The sequence below is a fragment of the Diabrotica undecimpunctata genome, chromosome 2 (genome assembly GCF_040954645.1).
Source record: "Diabrotica undecimpunctata isolate CICGRU chromosome 2, icDiaUnde3, whole genome shotgun sequence".
NCBI classification, from domain to species: domain Eukaryota; kingdom Metazoa; phylum Arthropoda; class Insecta; order Coleoptera; family Chrysomelidae; genus Diabrotica; species Diabrotica undecimpunctata.
In genome coordinates, this window is record NC_092804.1 from 144,531,698 (window position 1) to 144,550,402 (window position 18,705).

The 18,705-nt window shown below is 33.4% G+C and overlaps 1 protein-coding gene across 1 annotated transcript in view; it reads right to left on the reverse strand.

Moving 5' to 3' along the window:
- Positions 1-1,174: 1,174 nt before the first annotated feature.
- The window catches only part of LOC140434982 (endoplasmic reticulum metallopeptidase 1-like), a 36,551-nt gene continuing 19,020 nt past the window's right edge, over positions 1,175-18,705 (reverse strand). The window contains exons 7-11 of the mRNA XM_072523634.1: positions 17,279-17,463; positions 15,037-15,189; positions 14,709-14,914; positions 12,022-12,140; positions 1,175-8,386 (exon numbers count right to left, since the gene is read on the reverse strand). Coding sequence (XP_072379735.1) covers positions 8,043-8,386; positions 12,022-12,140; positions 14,709-14,914; positions 15,037-15,189; positions 17,279-17,463 — 1,007 coding nt within the window. The 3' untranslated portion in view covers positions 1,175-8,042. The remainder of the gene's footprint in view (positions 8,387-12,021; positions 12,141-14,708; positions 14,915-15,036; positions 15,190-17,278; positions 17,464-18,705) is intronic.

Below are 18,705 nucleotides of genomic sequence, written 5' to 3' on the forward strand. Positions count from 1 at the left end.
CAGCAACTAATGGAAGAAATGTATTTAAGCATGTTATAAAGGAAGAGAACAAAAAACATAATTAATAGTAAATTGGTCTTCCAACTTTTTAGTACATATTCTACTTTCTGAAAATAACATATTTTTGTAATCATAGTAAATTTTAATTGGTGTTATTTTATTTGTATGTTTTAAGTTGACCTAACTCAATTTATTTTGAATATTTTGCCAAATTGTATAATTTTACGCGGCACTTTAACTGGCCGCCCGTCATCTAAGACACCGTAACTTTCAACAAACTAAAGATGACGTCACTGACAGGCCTTTTCATCATATGACATGTGCAAGCGCAGCCACCATCTTGAAACAGCGGCAATTCAATAGTTTCACACTGTTTTGATCAACAATGGCTGGGAACGTATTATTATCTCCACATTTGAATAAAATATTAAAAAAAATCGTTAATGATGGCTCACTTATTTATAATTCCGTTGAAGCCCATAATTTTACGCAATAGGACTTTTCACCAGCCGCCATGTTTTTCGTACAGACAGATTTGACAATGAGGTAAAATATATATTAAACGTCATATACGTTTATAAATTTTATAAACTAATATATGTATTGTTTTTAAATTATTTAGAGCGTGTATAACTCTTACATATTCCATAAAAACACCGCTTCGTTATTTATTTTCGTACAGGTATCATATTAATAATCGATTAAAAAATTTATTTGCTAATTATGGCACTTTATTTTTTTTCAATAACTAGACTTTCTTTGCTATTTTTTATATTAATTATCTATATTATTTATATTACTAACCTAACCTGTTTGTTTACAAAATGTCTGTTCGAAAAAAATTGCTGAAACTATTTTTTGATGAAAAGTCCTTTTAAAAAGGTGGCTCAAATGTCATGGACGTCCATAAAAAGGAAAGAAAAGTAAGCTGATTGAGAGGTTAGGCATCATTACTTATTTATTATACAAATAATATCTATAATTTTTTATTGTAATTAATGATGCCAATCGATTTTCATTACTTGCTGAAATATATTAATTAACAAAACTATTAATGCAGTGTATAATCAATAAAATAGATCATTTAATATTTTAAGGCTAAAAATGACAAACGCTGTACTGAATAGTATTTAATACACATAAAATATTGCAGGTATAGCACGAGATTGTTTGCACAAAAAATTTATTATATGTATTAAAATAGTATGTATCGACTTAATGGTTTATACCGTGTATCACTCTTACATTTCCATAACAACACCGCTTCGTTGTTTCTTTTCGTACAGATATAATAATAATAATCATCGATTAAAAAATTTGTTTGCAAATTGAGGAATTTTATATCTTCGTTATGTGTTCACAGGTACTTTATTGTTAATATGCCTCTTTCCAAAAGACAGTATGAAAAAAATATATGATACTGACGCAGCGCACAAAAAAATTGTGATGAAATTTCCTATTGATTTTAGATAGTATGTTACTTACAAAGAGAACAAAAAGTAATGAAAAATTGTGCAAATAGTCAAAAACTACATTTTTGAACATTGTTCATCTGTGCAGTGGCGCACCCAGGGGGGGGGTTTGGGGGGTTAACCCCCCCCCAGGACCCTATTCCGACACTGTTACTCACACATTTTAAGGACTCAAAATGGAGGTAACATCATAAAAAAAATTTCGGTGACCAACCAAAACCCCCCAGAAGCAAATTCTAGGTGCGCTACTGCATCTGTGGGTGCGATATATTATTAAATTAATGTTATGAACATTTTCATTTCATTATTGAACAGTACTTATTAGTGTTTTATTTATAAAATAAACTTTAGTTAAGTATGGAATTCAATAAACATTTGATACCTGTACATCACCCCAATAACAGAAATTGTAACAATTTTATTCAATAATAAATCTTTGAGTTTTTGCTCTTGTTTCCGTGAAACTAACTTCCCTAAAACAATTCTAAAGTAGCTCACCTAAACCAATTGATTAACGTGTACAGAATCTTATTTGCATTAAGAAATATAATTGCGAACTATAATAATTGTCTAATTGATCAAATCAATAATTCAAAAATAATGGATCATAACAGTAAGAAGTGGGTAAATCCGAACGTTTTGTTTAACTGATGTATAAAAATACCTGTATAAAAATAATGTTGATTGTATAATGTCTTATGAATTATTTGTTCAAACTACATATTTAAAAGTCTTTTTTTCTTAATTTGCGTTATAGATGCGTAAACAAGAGACCACTCTTTGTGAACTCATTCATCCCTATCATTTCGATCGGTATCTTCCAGACCCCTTTCTTGTGCTTCCCATTTGTTGTACGTGATCGAATCTTATAGGTTCTTTGTCACATCATGCCATCTATTATTGTGAATTATACTTATATAATTTGTTCTGATACTTGTGACCTTTTCTTTATTTTTGTTCTTCCTGCTACATTTCTCCAACAGTAAATTTCAGAGCTGCTACTGAAAAAAACTCTTCTAGCGTTTTTGTTCGTCTGTCGTTTATTGATAAGTTTATTGTTTTTATTATTTAATATTATTTTATTTATTATTTATGAATAAATAATATTTATAAACTTATTTTAAACTTAAGAGCGTAGGCGCAAAATTTCGGGCCAATGCTTTTTAAATGCATTCATTTTTTTCGAATCCTGAGAAAACTAATAAGTATTTTTGAAAAATTTAAACGCAGAATGAAAGAATACATTATTACTGAGGGCCTAAAGTTCCTGAAAACTTCTATAATGTTTATTTTAATAAGTTACAAGGGTGAAAAAAAAAAAGAGAAAATTTAGTGTGATTTATAATTTCAAATATCTCATTCAAAATTTTTTTTGTTTTCTAAGGGACTTTCGGCCCTCGGTAATAATGTAATCTTTCATTATTTGTTTAAAATTTTCAAAAATATTTGTTAGTTTTCTCAGGACTCGAAAAAAATGAATGCGTTTAAAAAGCATTGGTCCGAAATTTTGCGCCTACGCTCTTAAATTGTGGCTTATTTCCGATTAAAATAGTAATTCCTTGTCTATCATAACCAAGTCTCTTGATTATTCTCCAATAGACATTATGTCTTTTTCAGATTTATTTTTAATCCTCATTTTTCATATTGTTTTATCAACTTTCTTATTATGTATTCCAAGTTTCCACTCGTCTTGAGATTTACTTACTGGCTACAAAGTTGAGGGTTTATAGAGTATTTTCGTTGAGCTGTAATGTCATTGTCATACTTTATTATTTCCATTCATTCAACATGTGTTTTAAAAATATTTTAAATAGTTTCGGCTATACACAACATCCTTGTAAGTTTTTTTAGTACGCATAAAGTCGTTAATGAATTTTGCCTACTTTATGTTAGGCTTGAGTCAACATACAACGTTCTGGCAGCCTTTATAAAATAATTGTTAATATTAGTTGCTTTTTGCATCTCCCACAGTTTATTAAAATCCTCACTGTCGCACATTTTTCATCAACAAATAGAAGATGTAATTCTTAGTCATGTGCTAGTTTTTTGCTATTATTTGAGTTATTGTAAATCTATGATCTATTGTTTATATTCCACTTCTGAAACTTGCATGTTCTGGTATTCGTGTCATATTTTAATTCTTCTTCGTTTTCTATTTTTTATCTCCTCAATTTGGGAGATTATAAATTAATCTGAGGCAGATTGAGAGAGTATTATTTACCAAGAGAATAAGATGATTTTTGACTGGGCAACAAATATCAGGAGTACGCTTCATAATGTAAATGTTAAAAATAGTACTGATAAAAAACTGATCTGGAAGTCTTGGATCATGTTTTAAGTACACTTTCAGCTATTAAATATTATACTCACTGTCAAGACAATGGTCTTACTTGACAACTACTCTCTTATTCATGTACAGAAAAAGTAGACTGTAACATAACAGTACGACGGGTCCAGAATGAGGTTAGAAATAACATGTGTATAAAACGTACAAAATAATAAATTATTGTATATTCTGAAATGTATGATGCCAAAATACTGCCACCATAATTCCTTCTATAAGGTCGAATTATATATTATCAATACCATAAAAAATTTTTGGAAGGCAAGATCCAGGAAGAAGAACATCCTGGTTAAAGAACCTCATAACTGGACACAACAGATGTCCAGCTTTTCCGCATTGCTGCAGAAAAAAATAAATATTGTCATGATGAACGCCAACATCCGTCACGGATAGGCACATCGAGAAGAAAAATACCATTCAGTAGTTTTCCTTCAACTTAATATGATAGCTAAAGACAAAAGGCACATGCCTCCAGATCATACAGGTCATAGAGGCGTAAAAATTTATATTTGCTCATATAGTCATCTTTCACCCTAATTTACAACCTAATATTAGATAATCTTATGGAAGAAAATAAAGGATCATAAGATCCGAGCCGTGTTGTGTTGCAGTGGCGGATACACGGGAAGAGAACATGGGGAATTGGGACCAAGGAGGTCCAAAATTAAAGAAAACCTATTATCTATGTCTTTTATGTAGTTTGGGTTTATCTTTTTTTATGTCTTGTCTGTCGGTGGACTGATTACGAACTAGATGGAGGAAGAGCAGCAATGTATGTGAAACTTGAATCCCGAGATTTACAAAAAATTTACTCGTCTCTCCAAAACACCGGTTAGTAATTAATTCTTAGCACAAGTGATCTGCAATGTGTAGGCTGAATCACTGAATTTACTGCTTGGTGATGTTGAGTTAAAACCAACGTGACATTAAAACTTTGGGAATTAAATTTTGAAGAACTGTTATCATTGTAGGTTAAATCTATTTGTTATTAGAAAAAGTAGTTTTTCAAAAAAGTATTGACTATTTTAGGATCGAACCAGCAAACGAATCCAAACAAGGTTAAGTTGTTTAGATGGGCAAAATATCATCATCAGAGTATCACAAGAGAGTTTTAAAATATAACCCGATCTATCCTATTTATGAGATTCTGAGTTAGCTAGTAACTAGATGTTACCAATACCACCATGCCAACCAACCATAAATATACGATACTTTTGCATAAACTTGGATAAAACTTTATCCGAATAATATAATAAAAGTTGCACGGTGTGTGTCTTCATTATTTTTTACATATACATCTATTGACGCATTTGGTAAGTATTTGTAATTATTCCATCAGGAAACAATACAGATCGAATAATTTTTACTACAAAAATAGAAAAGTTATTATCTTCTCGAGTTGCGGGACTGCTCAAACCGGCGAAATGATCGGAAGTTTGGCATTCTTCAGTGGCCTATTTACGAAGTATAATTTTGGCTAAGTGTTAGTTAGCACTTTTCGTTAGTAGCGTTGGTTTCAAAACTTAAAAATAAAAAGTACATTTCAAGCCTATTCAAAACAATAGTTTAAGTCATAAATAAAATATTGCACATAAGATTAAGATAATTAATATTACAAAGAAACACTTTTATATCTCAGGTATTATAATCGGGAGTTATTATATAATTTGTTTAGTAGAAATAAATTTTAAAGCTAAATAACATTGTTTACTTAAATAATTTGTAACAAAATTGCATCCATATTAAGAAATTCCCATACAGTAATCCTTAATTATAGCAAAAACATAAAATTACAGTCGTTAGCTGATATTGCAAAATCTGTGACCTGATAATTGCCTTGGGCTTTTCGAAATGTACGTGAATTGCTAAATTTTTCAAACACTATTGGGTGCAAGATTCGCAAATTCAACTTTACTAGAATATGTACGTACAGTAGGTGAAACCGAAATATAACCGCCAAAATTTAAAGGCACGATTAACGGTACAGCTCTTAAAAATTATTTTCAGAAATGTCGCACATTAATTGAAGCCCAAAAGTCCAGGGTAATAGCAAAATTGAAAAAAAAGGATTATAAATGAAATGGCTGAATTAAATGTCAGTAAAAGTTCCATACGTTACGTAAAGAAACGGTAAGAATGACAAATATTGCAAAGATCTTTCAAACAAGGTGCAGGGAAGATCTCTAATGAAATCAAAGAATATATCAGTAAAAACTTTTTAAAACTGCTGTGAAAATATTTTATTTTATTTAAATTTTTATTATATTTTAATTTAATTAAATTTTTATTTTATTTACTTTATTTGTTTTATTTAAAATTTATTTTATTTACAGGCATATCGAGCTGTAAGAAGTATTCACTTCAACAGATATATCGAATATACCTTGGGTTGGAAAACCTCGGTGAACTATGGGAAGTTATTGAAAATGCTTGGAAAGAGCTGGTATATTCTTATGACATGAGGAATTTAATTTTGTACATGCCAAGAAGAAAGAAAGTATTGTGGAAGTCAATGATCCCAAAAACTACCACTAATAATATTGTCTCTTTTCTTTGAAATCCAACTGGGCAAAAACAAGATATACAGGAGTTAATTCCAGTCTTCTTCTTCACGTGCCATCTCCGCGACGGAGGTTGGCAATCATCATGGCTATTCTGATCTTAGATGCTGCTGCTCTGAATAGTTCAATTGATGTGCATCCGTACCATTCCCTCAAGTTACGCAACCATGAGATTCTTCTTCTTCCTACACTTCTCTTGCCCTGGATTTTCCCTTGTATAATCAATTGAAGTAGGTTGTATCTCTCATTACGCATAACATGCCCCAGGTATTGCAGCTTTCGTGTCTTGATGGTTTCCAATACTTCCATTCTTTTGTCGATTCTTCCAGTAAAAAGTCCAGTAAAAAATCTCAATACAACTACAGAAGAGTATTCACATTTGAGTTGTACTGGCTGAGATAATTTTTCTAATTGATCGTAAGAGATTCTTTTTTCACTTTTGAACACAAATATTGGTATAAAAAACTCGAAAATACAAATGTAGGGCAGGAAATCGGCGGTAATAATACAAGAATGTCTTTTTGGAAATAGACACAGTACTAATCATTTGTTATAGCCTTCTCTGCCCATATTTTTCATCATCATTATCATCCTGGCTTTACAACCCTGCGTGGATCCTAGCCTAGCCTTCGCTATGCCGATGATATAGTCATAATAGCCGACAGTCAGAAAGCATTACAACGTCTTCTCGACAGATTAAATATAGAAGGCGAACAATTTGGTTCAAAAATTAACACAAATAAAACGAAGGTAATGGTGGTTAGCACAACATTGAATATGCATTTGATTACAAATGGGAACGGTAATAATATTCGTCAAGTCTCCAAGTTCAGATATCTCGGAAGCTGGATAACTGAGGAGCTTGAACCAGACACAGAGATACGTAGCACAATTGAACAGACAAGAGCAACATATATGAATATGAGAGCTCTGCTTAGCAACAAGAGTCTTAGTTTAACAGCACAGTACTTTGGGAAATGCTATATTTACTCAGTGCTGCATGGGGTAGAGACTTGGACAATAAAAGCTAACGTCATGAATTGCCTTGAGGCCTTCTAAATGTGGGTGCTCAGGAGAATCCTTAAAACTTCCTGGACGGATGATATAACCAACGCCGAATAAGGGTAGAAAGAGAATTGCTGCAAACAGTGAACCGAAGAAAAGCAGCCTACCTGGGTTACATATTTAGGAATTCCAAGTACCAATTTTTAAAATTGATTAGATCGAAAAGAGTATGCTAGCTAGCCAACATTACTTCTATAAGTATATTACGAACTTTTTTTTGTCTAATCCTTATTAATAACAGTTTCCAGCAATGCACTTTCTACAGCCGATGGTACCGACAATGTAGTAATGCACCGATTAAGAAGATAATTATGTAAAAAAATGGGATTGCATGTTTTCACCTTCCCAATAAACAGTACTAAGTATTGGATCTAGATTTATTAGTATGGCTATATCACGTAGAGTTATAAAATACCAGTTCTAAGACTATATAATTTCTGTCTGAGATTATATATATATATATATATATATATATATATATATATATATATATATATATATATATATATATATATATATATATATATAAATAATTCGGTAATTTAATAGCCTGAGATATAAAAATTACGGAAGAAAGATTATACTTCAAATAAATTTATATTAAGCAACATAAGCTGCATAGGAACCTATCCACGCTGTTAGATCAGCCCAATCTGGAAACTGTTGAAGAAACTGTTGGTAGTACGGTGTTTTAACTGCTAACTTTGAATGGACAAATATAGAACTTATCGCTATATCTATAGTAGGACCTTCATAATTTTCTGGGACTTCCATATCAAACGTAATCGTGAGAGTCGTAGGGCTCTCTCCTGCTACAGAGTTTAGGAACACAAGCGGTCTTCCATGAAATGAATTAATAAACTTTGGTAATTTGTCTAGAAGACTTATGTTGAGCATTTTCATACCTTCCTTGGGAACCATGAATACATACTGTCTGTCCGGTCCTACAAAAAATGCAGAATGTGTAAAAAATTAATAATTAATACGTTAATAATTAATCAAATTATGCATAGCATAACTTAAGACTAACGGACAATTTTATAATATCGAATTCGTTAATTGTTGGGAGATATATATCTCTCTCTCTTGTCGTTTCCTCATTGCTGAGGATCGTGATTTCCTACAATGCGGGCTGTCAATTCTCTCCATCCCTTGCGAATTTGGCCTGCTCTCATGGACTCGGAAAACGTCTCTCCAGTGGCTTTCTGTACTTGATCTGACCATCGGATAGGTGAGCGTCCTCTGCCTCTACGTCCTTCTACGTTTCCGCACACAATTAGTCTTTCTAAGTTGTCATTGTCTCTTCTCGCAATGTGGCCAAAAAACTTTAAAACATTTGCAAGACACTGAGAGGAGAGTCTGGTCTGAATGTTTAGCTCTTCGAGAATCGATTGATTGGATCTGTGCTCCGTCCACGAGACGCGTAGCATTCGTCTCCAGCACCACATTTCGAATGCGTCAATCCTTTTCCTATCCTCTGATTTTATTGTCCATGTTTTGGCACCGTAACTGAAGATTGAAAAAATGAGTGTCCGTACCAGTCTCATTTTGAGTTTTTTGGATAAAGAGCGGTCCTTCCATATTTTTGACAGTCGACTCATCGCGTTCTTGGCCATCCCTATTCTTCTGCGAATTTCCGTATGGGAGGAGGCTGCATTGCTTAAGGAAGATCCTAGATACGTGAACTCGTCTACTTTCTCGAATTGATTTAGGGCGCCTGTTGTTTGGAGGATATTCGCGTGGTCCACAATCATGATTTTTGTTTTCTGATTATTAATCTTGAGCCCACACTTGTTGCTTTCGGTTTCTACTCTCTTTATCAGTCTCGACATCTCTTCAGATGTTGCTATCAGTGTTGTATCGTCTGCGAATCTTAAGTTTGAGATCTTTTTTCCTGCAATGGAGATGCCGCCTCTCCATCCATCGAGTGCGTTCCTCATTATGTATTCTCCATATAAATAAATAAAAAGGGAGATATATATACCTAGTGGCTAAATTAATTTTATATTCTACAATATTTGAAGCGAAGAACAAGTGCCACCAACACAATTTTATTGTATGAAAGGTCTGGGGACAAAAAATGTTCTAACCAGCATAAAAGTGCTATTCCAAATATGTAGAAACATGAACTGTAATGTATATACTTGCTTCATTGACTATCAAAAGGCATTTGGTAGAGAGTTTAACACAACAAAATAATGTATAATCTGAAATTTATCCTGGAATCGATCCGCTTTTGTTAAAGTCAACAACGGGAAAACGACAACAAACAGGAAGTTAAAACTGTGCGAGGTGTTCCACTATGATGTATATTGTCACCTCTCATATTCAACAAGTCAAAATCAATTTTCTAACAAGTCCTAGAATACACTGAAGCAGTAATAATACTATTGAATGGCGAACGAGTAAACAATTTTCGATATGCCGATGACACATTCATTTTTGCCGACACTGTTCAAGGATTACAGCTTTTAATGAACAAAGCGGCTGAAATTAGTAAGAAATCTGTCTTAGAAGTTGAACACCAAAAAAACAAAAGTTATAATAATTAGCAAAGCAAGAATTGGAGAAGTATAATTTACCATCAAGGAGAAAATGGTAGAACGAGTGTCAACGTGCACATATCCGGGTACAGTATTAAATGAATAGTGGAACCATTTGTAGGAAATTAAATCAAGAATTGAAAAAGCCAGATCTAAATGTCCAATTTATTTAAAATACATACATTGAATTTGAAATTGAAACTCAGAATGTTACGATGCTACAAATTCTCCATCTTGCTACACAGAGTAGAGTCTTGGACCTAGATTGAGGAAATAATAAAGAGGCTGGAAGCATTCGAGATGTGGACTTATGGAAGAATTTTTAAAATTTCATGGATGGACAAAATATCAAACATAAGAGTACTCCAAAAACTTAACAACGAAAGAGAAATAATGTTCATAGTAAAATGGAATATTTGGGTCACATAATGAGAAATGAAGCCAAATATAAATTATTAAAATGCATACTGCAAGGAACAGTTCAGGGTAAGAGAGATGCCGATAGAAAATGAATATCCTGGATAAAGAACCTACGGGACCACAGGATTATTCAGAGCAGCAACAAAAAAGTTATCATCGCCAGAATGATTGTTAAAATTCGATAACGGATAAGCACTAGAAGAAGTCATGCAGATAAACATGTAATTTTTAAATACAAAAAAAATAAGTTTTATTTATAAAAAGGAAGACAACTTCAATATATTTTATGAGACGCGGTACCACATATCCTATTGTGGTTGCGGTTCTATGGACTCATCAAACTCACTATTTAAATGAATCTATCTTTATTAACCCTTAATGTGAAACAAGTCGTAATTGACGTAGCAAATTGAAATACCTAGTTATTATTTTCCTTGAAACGTATAGAATAAATGTTAGGTATTTATCAGTTAAATTTTTTTTGTTACATCTTGATATGTCTTTCTTCATTTGGAAATTATTATTTTCCATTGCTTTAAAAATTCTTTATTAATTTCGTTAGAATATATGACGGCGGCCCGATAAGAACTTAGCCTAAACGCCCAATGGCGTCACTATCGCAAGAGAAAACTAACGTGTAAGCAATATCGATCGGTGATTCCATCCCTGTTTTTGGAAGGGAAATCGAGCTGCGAAATCAAAGAGCGCTTGGATGCTGTGTACGGTGACTCTTCTTATTCGGTGGAGGATGGTATTCGTCGGTTTTTGATGAGTCGCGCCCAGGTGCCCTGAAAACTGCTACAAAGGAGGATAACGTGACAAAAATCCACGTCATATTGGCAGACTGCCAATTGAAGGTGCGCAAGATAGCTGAAGGCTTTGTGGGTCATATCCTGCATGAAATTTTGGGCCTGAGAAAGCTGTCTGCGCGATAGATGACACGTTGGCTGTCTCCAGACAACAATCGCAACCGTAAGACCAGTTCAGAGCAGTGTTTGACGCTGTTTAAGGACAATCCCAACGAGTTTCTGCGTCGTTTCGTGATCGCCGAGGAAACATGGATCCACCGGTACAAATAAGGGACCAATGAACGGTCGAAACAGTGGACTATGCCCGGAGAACGTGCTCTGAAGAATACGAAGACTGTTCTATGGACCGGAAAGCTGATGGCCACCGTTTTCTGGGATTCACAATCTGGGAGTGATCTACATCGACTATCTGTAGAAGGTTAAAAAGGTCACAGGGCTCTACTATACCGAATTATTGGGACGATCCAATGTCAAATTACAGAAAAAACGGCCCCATTTGGCGAAGAAACAAGTGCTCTTCCAACATGATAACTTACTGGCTCACACCAAATTCGCCACGGTCGAACTACTGCCACGGCCACCGTATTCGCCAGATTTGGCCCCGTGCGATTTCTTTTTGTTTAAAAATTTAAAAAAGTCACTTAGCGGGAAAAAATTTGAGTCGAATGAGGTCATCGCCGCCACGGAGGTCTATGGAGACTATCTAGAAAAATAAATCGCCAGTTTTTCAAAATTTTCGTTTTTATTCTGTAGGCACCGCTCTTTATCGGACCGCCCTCGTATTTAAGTTACCTTATTTCTACCTACCTGTCATACTAACGTTATATCTTACTACTGTAGGTGACAACTGTCTTTTTAAATTCACAACAAATTTAGAAGCGAACGGTAGTACTGGCTGACTTGCAGGAATCCAACTACTATATTCCCTAAAAATTAAAATCAAATTAATTACATACTTGTTTTAGAAATAAATACTTCGATTTTGGAACAATTTAAACAGCTAGATATAAATAAAAACCGGTTGTATAAACGATCGTTAAATTAATTAATTAAAGCATTAACAGGCTGTAAAGAATCAAAAGCCTCCACGTTACAATTTATTTATTCTATTTTTATTTTGCTAAAATTTGTGACAAATCCCGTATGGTCACTTATTTCTCTTCGAAACAGTTCTGACGATATTATTAAATTTATGACCACATTGCAAAATTTTCACAGTAATAGAAAATTCCGTTAGATATCTATTTTGAACTATTCTAAACAAATCCGTTTTAAAGATACCGTAAAGAGCACCGTTACTTTTATGATCACCAAGTTTGGAATTCAACATGATCACTAAAATCGTTAATTTATCGGAGTAGTTTTTTTATATAAATATCCCTAAATGTTCAAATATTGTCATTTTCTATCTGCAGCAAGATGTAACACCACTTCTGTGGTGTAACACCATCTTTTTTAATTGGGTAAGTTATATTATAATTATTTTAAATATTTCTTTATTTTTTATGTTTTTTGCTTCTTGGTCTATCCGAACCTTACTGTTACTAGTTGTTACTTTATTACAGCAATACATCCATAATTACGACTTGCAGACTGATTGTGACTTGGTCAACCCTAATCTGATCAACATTGATACATTTGTGAACTTCTTTCAACGTGAGACTGAGTAATAAACATACTATAAACAGATACTTTCCACCTTTTTATTTGTCTTAGAAGACAATAAAACTGCCGAGACTGTGTAACTAGAATTATTACTTATTATTTACATTATATTCACAAGACACAAAATTAGTTTTTATATTCAGTAATATCAATTTATTTCTTATATTAATTCAATTTTTATTTGACTTAAAGCCAGCAGAAAATGTGAAAAACATTGACAGAATCCCAAATAAACCATCGCTACACTAACATAATCAAATATCTCTACCAAAATGTCATGGCTAGCGTAAGACTAGCTGAACACGAAACAAATCAATTCTGTATACACCCATGAAAATAGCAAGGAGACACCGTCTTTCCAGAGCTATTCACGACACTTTTAGAAAATACTTGTAAGAAGGCAGATCTGAACGATTAGGGTATCAACATAAATGGAGAGAAGCTCAGTTATTTAAGATTCGCAGATGACATCGTCCTTATAGCCGGTCGTCTGGATGATTTAATAATAATGGAAAAATTATATCAGGCTAACTTGGAGGTCGGACTAAAGATTAACATGAACAAGACCCAAATAATAACTAATCTGGTACTAAATTATAATATTGCTGTTGATGGAAGGAATATTGAACAGACTGCATCGTATAAGTACTTAGGACAGAGATAACCAGACATGTGGGCTCCCACGTCGCATATGAACAGTCTGGGCAGCGTTTGGTAAATTAAACTATGTATTTAAATCAGACCTACCCATATGCCTCAAAAGGAAAATATTTGACCAGTGTGTGTTACCTGTACTCACTTATGGGGCGGAAAAATTAACACTCACAAAAAAAGGTAGTGAATAAGATTCGAGTGACTCAGAGAGAGGGCTATGGAGTGTCAACTGGCCGGGTTAGCACTAACTTGAGGCAAGCAGCAGACATATGCAAGCAGACATATGGAAAGAACTGATGGAGACCTATCTCCAGCAGTTGACGCGTACAGGTTGATGATAGTGTTATTTAATTAATATTTTCGTTGTACGGCCTTTAAGTTTAATCAAAGTGAATAGAATAAACTAAACAATAATTTTATATTCCCTTTATGTGCTCTCTATTTTTTTTTATTTTCTTTAATATTTGCTTTGTCTTTTCTGTTTAATTGCTTTGAAATACAGTTAATCCGTTGCAAAAAGGAGTTACGGTTAGTTAAAACCTTTTTTATATTTAGAGAATTTATATATGGTATGTAACTATACTATACTTTTCTATGTAGTGAATTTTACAATTTTTTAATTTAATTTTAACATTTACATAGGTCCTTCCATTTAGTCTTTCTTTTTGTAGGATGGGCATCCTATCTGTTTTTCTTTTTTAAATAGGTTGCTCATTCTTTTTAGGTTTCAAATATTTAAAAACCGTGGCGCTCATTTTTTGTGAACAATTATGTTTTTCTCGTTTTTTTTTTGTATATCTTTCTCGTGTTCCTTTCTTCCCTAAACAACTCCGCTAAATATCTACCACAACTGAGCAACGGCCTTCGAGTCACACAGTGTTCTGTGCCTACTTCCTAGTAGTTTGGTTCACTGTGTATAATACACACATTTGGTACAATGCTATCAAATGTAGTCTTTTATTATGCAAAAATCAGTACTTTACTGTGTCTTGAATTCAAGTTGGTATCTCTAACTATGTACAATAAACTAACAATTATAGTTGAAGCAACGATAAGCGGATCGGATTGATCATATGGTTCAATGAGACTATATTTTGGAAAGTTGAAAATCTCATTATCAACACAAATCGACAAAAAGCATTTGTTTAAGAATTATATTAAACACTTATACTTACATAATTTGTGTCATTTTTACATGAGATAATGGCAAACCACACAATATATATCTATCACAGTCTTCTTTTAGAGGTTTGGCTTTGGATAAATCTTTTACGTAACTTTTAACGCTATTTGGTGAATTTCTGTCCATATTTAACATGAATATTCCACCTTCAGTCTTGACTAAGTTACCAGTCTCGTTGTAAAATACTCTTTGAGAATGCTAAAAAAATGAAGAGTACTAACACCTGATTGAATACATATTTTTTATCGAAGTTCTCATTTTATTATCAGGTAAACGATTGTAGTATTACTACTAAATTATCGATATGAACATACACTTACCGTCATCCAAAATCGCTGTGGAGTAGGATTCGACCAGTCTCCGCTATATGGAAAACCCCAAGGAGTAAAAACAATCACTAAGCTTGCCAAAAATACTAACCATAAACATATGAAGTAATATTTCCCTTGTCTTAGAATATTAGAAAGTGCAATCTAAAAAAGAACATTAAAAATTGCTAATTGTTTGAACATGTCTTTAATACGAGAGTTGTTCAAAAAATTTTGAATATTAGATTGTCATTACCACTGAAATAAAAACACGATTAGCTTTTGTTCGGTTGAGGTTAATGGGTTAAAAGCTGGTACATTGTTTGTTGTACAAAAGAATAAAAGATAGGAGAGGACCTGCTTAAATCTAGAAACGTATCTAGGAGGAATAAGAACTTTGGAATCTTGGGAAATCTTGGACAAAACTTAAACGAGGTAATATTCACTATAAAGAATGGGACCTATTACAAGAACAAAGACAAAAATTAATAAAAAAAGCAGTAGTACAAAAACAAGTAAACAGTCAGTTGAAACAAGAAATAAAAATAATAGAATGATCCAAAGGTTGATCCAGGCAGTCACAAACGGAGAACAATTCCCAAAGGACAGGCAGTATTTAAAAAATAAGACCAGAAAACTATGCCAAAACTATTGAGGAATATGCGTAATAACATCAATGGGAAAATTATTTAAAAAAAATACAAGTAAGAAAAAATCTGTAAAAACAAAACGAAGTGCTTATTAAAATCATCGGAAATAAAAAGTTATAGGAACGAAAATCATAGGAAATTTCAACAAAACAAAGGTTCTACTGCAGGGATGTTACACATCTCCAGTACTATTTACGATATATCTTGGAAAACAAACTAAAAACATGGAAGAAAAAATGGGAAGGAATGGGATACCAGTAAGAAACAGATAAACTTATCTGGTTACGCTTATCTACAGATGATTGAGTTGTGATTGCACAGAACCCTGAAGATCTGAGTTATGTGATGAGGAAGTTATAAGAATGTACTAAAGCATCTCTGGAAATCAGCTTAGAAGAACAGTAGACAATGGGAATGAAGATTTATAAAAGTACCTGGGATTGACAATAACAAAAAAAGTGGCAACAGAAATAGAGATCAAAATGTATAAAGCATTAGCGCGAAGTATTATGACATAATGGTGAAGATTTGATAAAAAAAAATATAATAACATAACAAGGTAGTTTTCTAAGCATCTTGAGTGCAGTTTTAAGCTTAGCGTACTATGTCAGTTTGATTGAATCTGATTTCACCACTACTCCACGCAGGACACACTGAGAGGGGAAGTTCTCATCTTCGACACAGCACGTCACAATGGCTAACACGGAGCATCATATGGGTATATATAAGACCATAATACAGGTATGAATAAGGTATAACCAAATAAACACCCACAGATCTACTGATAACATGATATAGGGATTGCAGCTGTCATTTGTTGATTGAACATTACATACACTTCCAGATGCACAAACGTACACATACACACCTACACACAAAATACATTAACATCTACACCATGCTCAATCGGCAAATCACTAGGCAGCCACTTCTGCGCTTACCAATCCCAGGTGAAACACCACTGAAGATGCATGGTAGAGACAGAAATGGGTTGCCTAAGCCTAATGTTCCAAAAAGCTAGCGAACTCTGTGGATTATTTTGTGATATTGACGAATTATGTCATTTTCGTAAATTTGAAATTGTTATATTTCTGACTTTTTGTAAGCTTTATCCATAAAATTCTACAATTTTCAGTGACAATAAAGCATATTTCGATTCTAAAAATTAATTTTATTTACATAGTCGCTTGACGTACTTTATGCACCAACTACGTCTAATCTAGTACTAAATTTAGTGAGGAAGACTTACACTAGACAGTAACGTAGAATAACGTGTGGTAGGAGGATACAGGAGCGGCCCTGCCTATTTAACTTCTGGATGTAAAGTGATAATGTTTGTTAATAAGAATGGCGTACTTTTTACGCCTTAGCGATCACTTAAGGGTTAATGAATGACTGAGTCATTCTGGTCTATCATTTTACCTTGTATCAGTTTTATTAGCTATGTATGTTTGACCTATAATTTATAATTAAATAAAATTCAAAATAGTGAAGTGAAGGGATACCTGTGCACGTAAGTGTATTTAACAAAAAAAGGTTGTAATGTCTTTTTTATTTTACGAATTTTTAGAATGGTTGTCGTATAAATATAAAGTCATACTTACATAGGAACTTGTTGTCAATAATGTACCCAAAACTGTCATGGCTCCTATAATTAGGTCTGGATTTTTATCAGATCCAATACGACCAGTTAAAGGAATAAACATGTAATACATCGCGAATAATTCATACATGATGTAACATGTAGGAATGATAAGACAAATCAAGTAAATGATTTGCCAGATTCTCACTAAAAACAAAATTTTTTTAGACATAATAAAAATTAGTTTGTTTTGTTTTCTAAAAATAAATGAAAATCGGCAATAATTTGAAGACTGGATATCAATAAAGAAATTTAAGTTTTTAAACTGATTCAACAAAACCTTTGATAATCATCCCGCACTTACACTTCTGGGGAACTTAAAGCATCACTTTTTACTTTTACTATTTATAGTCCGTTGCAAGATAATCTATAGTAGAAGCCACAATTAAAATGCAGTGCAGGTAAGATAGGCAATGTATTTCTTACGGGAGAACGGCTGACCACGTTGCCGGTTTGCCCCGAGCGGCACATCAGGACCGGATTTAAGAATCATAGCACTGGAATATACGCGCACACAATAATTGCCCACGGTTGTATAAAAGACTATCATTATTGTTTCAACTAAAGCATGATTCAATCATCGATGTATAAATAAGAGCGTTATATTGTCGAACTAAACAATAACATGAAGAAAAATACTATAAAAAAGTAAAATATATCAAAAACTCATTGTCGATAGCGTTTCTCTATTTATCCCAGGCCCAGCAAGCAGAACTGAAACCGGTCCAAAAAAAAAACATAAAATCCAGTCCAATTCACGTGAGAATACTTACGATTCTTCTTGATGCGCCTATCCGTTACAAATGTTGCTGATCACCATGGCAATCTTTATCTTATCTGCAGTAGCGCGGAAAAGCTGCACATATGTCTGAGGTTCTTTAACCAAGATGTTATTATTAATAATACTTACGATGAGGGAGTGAAATCTCGAATAAGGAAAATTGTCCATGGTTTTTTTTTAAAACATACCACCAACCGTCGCGTCGAGAGCATAATAAACAGAGTGAAGGATGATGAGGATCATATAAAAGAGGTCAAGATGCGATAATGATGGAAAGAAAAGATATCACATCCTGGAGACACAAGTACCTCATACAAATTAAAGCATTGAGGAAGAAGGATAATGTAAACCTTGTTTATACCGATGAGTCTTCGACTAACGTCGGTGCTTCATTCAAAAAGGAATGGAGGGACACAACGATCAAGAATTCACGAGATGCCCTCATAAAAGGGCTCCCTACTGGACTGAAAGCTCCAACCCAAAGAGGTCCTAGGTTTGTTCTTCTTCATGCTGGAAGCGAAACTGGTTCTGTGGCATAGGCCGAATTAACTTTCTTGGGAAGGGAAGAAAGAAGGGAACCGCTGATTACCACGATGAAATGGACGGGG